General features: G+C 36.3%; 1 protein-coding gene across 15 annotated transcripts in view; it reads right to left on the reverse strand.

Annotated features, from left to right (window-relative positions):
- The window catches only part of mpp7a (MAGUK p55 scaffold protein 7a), a 192,619-nt gene that overhangs the window by 97,422 nt on the left and 89,197 nt on the right, over positions 1 to 6,000 (reverse strand). For all 15 annotated transcript variants that reach the window (XR_015503259.2, XR_015503264.2, XR_015503265.2 and 12 more), the window contains 1 exon segment: positions 2,850 to 2,981. Coding sequence is in view for 5 of the 15 variants with exons in the window: in XM_087274601.2 (XP_087130727.1) it covers positions 2,850 to 2,981 (132 nt within the window). In the remaining 10 variants the exon portion in view is untranslated.

Genomic DNA, 6,000 nt, shown 5'->3' on the forward strand with positions numbered 1-6,000 from the left:
TTTTTTTGGTGAAAAGTTCAAAAACACAGCATTGTGTCAAAAACATAACAACATTAACTTATTTGTTAAAGTATTGTACAAAATCATAAGACCGTTTTATCTCAATTTCGGAAATATTTTTAAATATGGCAACATATTTTAGTAGATGTAATATATTAAAGGCCTGTGTAGCCCTGTTTATCGAACAAGTTGTTCTATTTGTTAGAGTTCTTACCAGGTCAGAAAAATATGACCATATCACCCCAATTGTATTTTCCTTTCACTGGCTGCCCATAAATTCTGTATTGATTATAAAATAATGCATCTTAACAATAAAGCTTTAAACAATCTAGCTACTTTTTATTAAACCAACCTTTTCTCTCACTACGATCCAACCCGTTCTTTAAGATCTCAAAACTCAGGGCCTCTGGTAGTACCCACAATAGCAATGTCTACTAAAGCAGGTCGAGCCTTTTCATTTATGGCTCCTAAACTCTGGAATAGCCTTCCTAATAATGTCCTAGGTTCGCACACACTCTCAGTTTAAAACTAAATTAAAGACCTATCTATTTATAAAAGCATACACACAATGTTTCTCAAAACGGTGTGATGCATGAGTGTGCTTTATGCAGAAAAAAGGGCTTGACAAACCACCTGTAGGACACACTCCTCCTGTCTTAATACACCAGGCATTTTGTTAGAAATACTTAAATACTTTTGTCTCGATTTATTCTTTATTTTTCTTCTTCTTCTACTACTTCTTCTTATTATTATTATTATTTTTATTATTATTTGTATTATTATTATTATTAGTAGTAGTAGTAGTAGTAGTAGTAGTATTATCATTATTGTGTTGCTTTGGAGTTGATTACTAATTGATTTTCCCACCTAACTCCACCTTGCACCTGCAGCTCATTTTGACTGGCGTCTTTATGAGTGGAAGCTGAGTGTGTGTCGGGGTGGCTCTTTGTTTTCCAGCGCGTCTCTGACTGATCCTCCCAAACTTTGCTCTCTTGAGAGTATGACCCGTACGTGTCGAGAATCTCTACATACTTTGTCCTGATGAAGGTCTGAGACTTCTGTGAGCGTCTTGTGCAGCCGCTGCTGAGGAGTCATGCTGGTGTTGCTGCTGTTTATTTAATTCTTTGTTGACCTATGGTTTATCTATGTTTTATTTATGTTTTGTGTATGTTTGTTTAAGTAATTGTTTCGATTGAGTAATATTGTTTCATTAAGGATTTATATTTTTGTTGCCACTTTATTTTGATAGGACACTTATTTTCTGGTCTCTGAATAAATAGAGAACTGTACTACTTTTTTGAGTTCTGTGTCCTTTTATGTTACTAACCCCTTCCTTAGACGAGCCTTAAAAACTGGGGTTCGTAACAGCTTTACATGTTTGTTTCTACAACTCCTATTTTTATTTATAGCACTTCATTTTTGCATTAACATTTAATATATGTTTAAATACACTATGAACAGCAGCTACGCTAAATATTTTCTTTGTTCTCTATTTCCACCTGGGGATGCCCATCCCAAGGCCTCTAGAGATTGTGCAGTGCAAATTATGTGATCCAAGACCTAAGAAGAGATGATGCCAGCCATTGAGGACTTCAACGAAACTTCATTAAACATAAACCCAAAGACATCACTTATATGCTATAAAACTGTAGGTTAACCATGTTCATATATAATAACTTATGTTAGTTTGCAACTTAAATTGATTATAATGCAATATTGTGCACCTTATGTAAAGCTGCTTTGAAACAATAATTATTGTAAAAAGCGCTATACACAAACTTGAACTTCCATTGCATTGAATAAAATTTTCATTGCAAATCTTACTGCAGAAATCCACACTTTTTCCTGAAAAAACAGTCAAAATTTCATTATAAACGAAAAAAAAAGAAGGCCTAATTATCTGTAAAAACAAAATCCATTTTGAATATTTGTTATAAAAGCAAAGGCTTTGTAATCATTGCATGTTCTCCATGTAAATCATCCCATCTGAACATTACAGTTGAGCAGTGCAAATGTATGTATGTTTATGTATGACTGCGATATCCAGTAGAAATCTTAAGATATTTCATCTGAAGCAAAAAAAAAAAAAAAAAAAAAAAAAAAAGTGTCAACAGATTCTGTTTGGCACTCACAGGACATAGGTGGGTATGGCGAAAAGCTACTTTTAGCCCCCGTCTGTCAGACAGGTTAAGGAATACAGCATACATGTTGTTTTGTTATAAAATAAATCCAATACACTAGCAAACCATCCAACAACTGCTCAAACAAACACAAGAAGATCTAACATGTCACTCTGGGATTCTCCCAACCCATGAACGCCAATGGATGTCAGTGCTCATTCATTGACACATTCAAGTACAGTACAGCCTCTAGGCTGATGCCAAACAGCTGATGACTATACGAGTAAACAGAGGTCTCCATTCTGACAGCTCGCAGAGACATTAGACGAAATGGAAGAGCGAACGCTGGCCAGAAATCTGACTTGGAGAGAGCCGTGAACGACACACAAGTGAAAGAGCAACAGACACATACATCTACACGCCGCAGGAGACCGCTGGACGCAGAGCGTGCGAGGGTCTGCAAGGTAATGAGGAATGTGGCTTGTGTCATGTTTAAGCGGAGGATATGTGGTCACTCAGGAACTAAACGATAAGGGTGAACAGCGAGCGCGAGCCAAACACATCACTAACACTGTCGCGCGAGTGCGTGTTTATTTATGTGCTTCATGTTCACAAGAGTGTTTTCCACTACGTGCGCTTGAATTATGGCAGCCCATGTGTGTTTGGCTTTGACAGCATGTGGGAATGTGCATGTGTTTGTAAGTGTGTGTGAGAAGGAAGCCGTCTCACCAAAGGCTCTTTATTCTTGACCAGTCGAATGATCTTGACAGAGTCTTCTTCATCATCAATGTCATCTGGCAGGGGAGGAAGCTCTGGATCGTAACTCTTCTTGGCCACAGTGTCGTGAACAGACAACAAACTCTGCAATGAGAGAAACGCACAGTAAGACAAACAGTAGTCGTTTGACTGATTTTGTGCAGCTACTCGCGTTGGCTAATCACTCCGGCCTTGATACTCCAAGCATCTGCTTGAATCCTATAGTATAAATCATGGAGCTTTAGAGGTCTGCTTTAGATTACTACCTCCTACTGACAAATAAAGCTGCTTTTAAATTGATTACCGCCACTATTTCACTACAACTCTCTTTGGCAATGTTGTTTGTTAGAGAATTGCCAGAAGGAAAACTGAATCCAAACCAGGACCAATCAAATTGTCATCTTTCATTTGATTAGATTTTTAGGATTATTAAGAGTATCCCGCTAGGATTGCTGTGAGTTTCCAAGGGGCGAGGACACTTTATGGCAGATGGATGGACAGAAGGCAATGAAGTTCTCAGCCATTTCAGATATTTCACACCTCTGCTCTCAAAGAACGAGCTATATCGAAAGAATGACGGCATTCAGAGACTCATTACTGCACTGCTTTTAACAATGCTGTGTGTCAAATGCAGCTGGAAACACTTTTTCTTTTCTTTTGCTCCTTTTCTCCCTCACATTTTCAATATAAAACCATTCTCCAGTAATGTGCCAGAGATATTTTAAAAAAGAAAGAGAAGAGACAAGACAGAGAGGAGAAGAAAAGTGTCTGTTTTATGACATGGGATCAAGCTCCAGAACAACACTCAACATGTGGCTAAAGCAGAACAGATGGAGAGAGAGAGAGAGAGAGAGAGAGAGAGAGAGAGAGAGAGAGAGAGAGAGAGAGAGAGAGAGAGAGAGAGGAGGAAACAAACAGGGAGCAAGTCATGTGTTTAGTGAGTTCAGGTTTTTATTTATTATTAAACGTAACTGCAAATATTTGTTTGTGATCCCTTGTTAAAAATAGGTTAAAAAATAAAAATAATAAGATATACACACTTAAATTGTATGATGTGAGGTTTCAACATTATTTTAATTTACTGTTTATAGCACATTTTAAAATCACCGTTGCTGATCAAAGTGCTTTATAATGTCAGGGGAAAAAAAAATCAACAAAATCAAATAAAACCCTGTATCTCTGATGCACCTGACTATCAACAATCTAACAATATTTCTAGAGACAGTATATGATGAAACGTAAACAAACAAAAAAAAAAACTATGTTCATAAGGAAATGAAAATGAGATGAATATAGATATTGTCCTGCAGGGTCCAATATTGTTTACCCAACACTAAACACATGTTTGCAGATTAGATTGAATGGTGCTGTTGTTTTAAGCAAACTTGAAATGAATGATTTTAATGACATTTAATGACATTTTTAATGACATTTCTTCTGTCTAACGCCTTCTCCAGAAGAGACAGACACATAAAAAAGTATTTTTCTAGATGACCAGAGCTACTCTTTAGTTTTAAAATAAACAATTTACACAAGGAAGTGTTACACCTACACTAAAAATATCACAGTATAAACATTATTAAAGTGTCAAGGTATTAATGTGCCGCCACATTTTTCCTTATCTAAGGGCAAAATCAATGTGGGATGTTTCAGATTTCAAATTTCGATTTAAATAAAAAAGTAGTTTTTATTTAACAGTACAGTTTACTATGTACATGCAATGCAGTAATTATAACAATTTGGGAATGTAACTACTAACCCTGAACTTGACCTATACAGTTTCCTTATTTTATCCAGCATTTTCTCAGGTAAACAATCAAAGAGTGTTTGTGGGGTCATGAGATGCAGATAAAAGTACAAAACAAAAAAATACACACAAAGGACATGCATATAAAGTAGACCAAATATATTTTAAATATATTCAAATATACAACACTGCTGAGAATGGTGGGATATGTCCCTATCCTTTATCTGTATTCTATTCTTAATAGTTTATGCTCACTTCTCCAATTTAAGGCTGTAACACACCAAGCTGATGCTAAAATTAACTAAATTGAATCAGTTTAAAGAATTAAAAAGTTTTTTTCATTCATTCATTTTCTCTCAGCTTACTCCCTTTGTTCATCAGGGGTCGCCACAGTGGAATGAACTGAAAAGTTATCCAGCATATGTTTTAAACAGCGTATGCCCTTCCAATTTATTCCAGCTTATTCAATTCACCTATACTGCATGTCTTTAGACTGTGGGGGAAACCGGAGCACACAGAGAAAACCCACGCAAACATGCATACTCCACACAGAAATGCCAACTGACCAGGCCCGGACTTGAACCAGCGGCCTTCTTGCTGTGAGGCCACAGTGCTAACCACTGAGCCACCATGTCGTCAATTAAAAATTTATGAAATTATGTTTTTTTATATTTGTGCGTTATAATTATAATTGCATTATAATTTCATATAATATATAACTTAACTTATAAGTTAGCAACTGCAAATTAATGACCTTAGAGAAGTGGTCATCTTTAGTTATTTTTCTGCATAGTTACACAATGAACAGATCAAAAACATTGAACAATATAGCCCTGTAAAGAGAGGTCAGATGAACTCGATGAGTCAAATCTTCTTTATTTTTTGGAATTTCCAGGAACAGGGGAAAAAAATCATCCTCCATTTGAGCTGCTCAAACAAGTACTTTTAAATAAGTACAAGCAGACAATCCACTACCATTTGAGCCTTATTATTAAAAAATTATATCCCCTCTCCCTGCCCTGAAATATCAATATGTACGTCCAAAAAATGTTATTGGTATTATTTGAAGCTTTGAAGCTTGTATAAACTGCATACTTTAATTAATCTGTTTTTCAGGAACATTCAAACATGCCTCTGACTCTTACATCTGATTTAGTCCAATGTAAAACACCGGTCTTCACACTGATGACATGAACATTTCCCTCATTCACAGGTTCACTCTGTCCCAACAGACTCTGTCTTCAATCCAACAACCCAGATGAAATACACTAGCCTGCCACACTAAACTCACTAAACACACACACACACACACACACACACACACACACACACACACACACACACACACACACACACACACACACACACACACACACA

This window comes from Danio rerio, chromosome 12 (assembly GCF_052040795.2).
Source record: "Danio rerio strain M-AB ecotype USA chromosome 12, GRCz13ab, whole genome shotgun sequence".
NCBI lineage: Eukaryota > Metazoa > Chordata > Actinopteri > Cypriniformes > Danionidae > Danio > Danio rerio.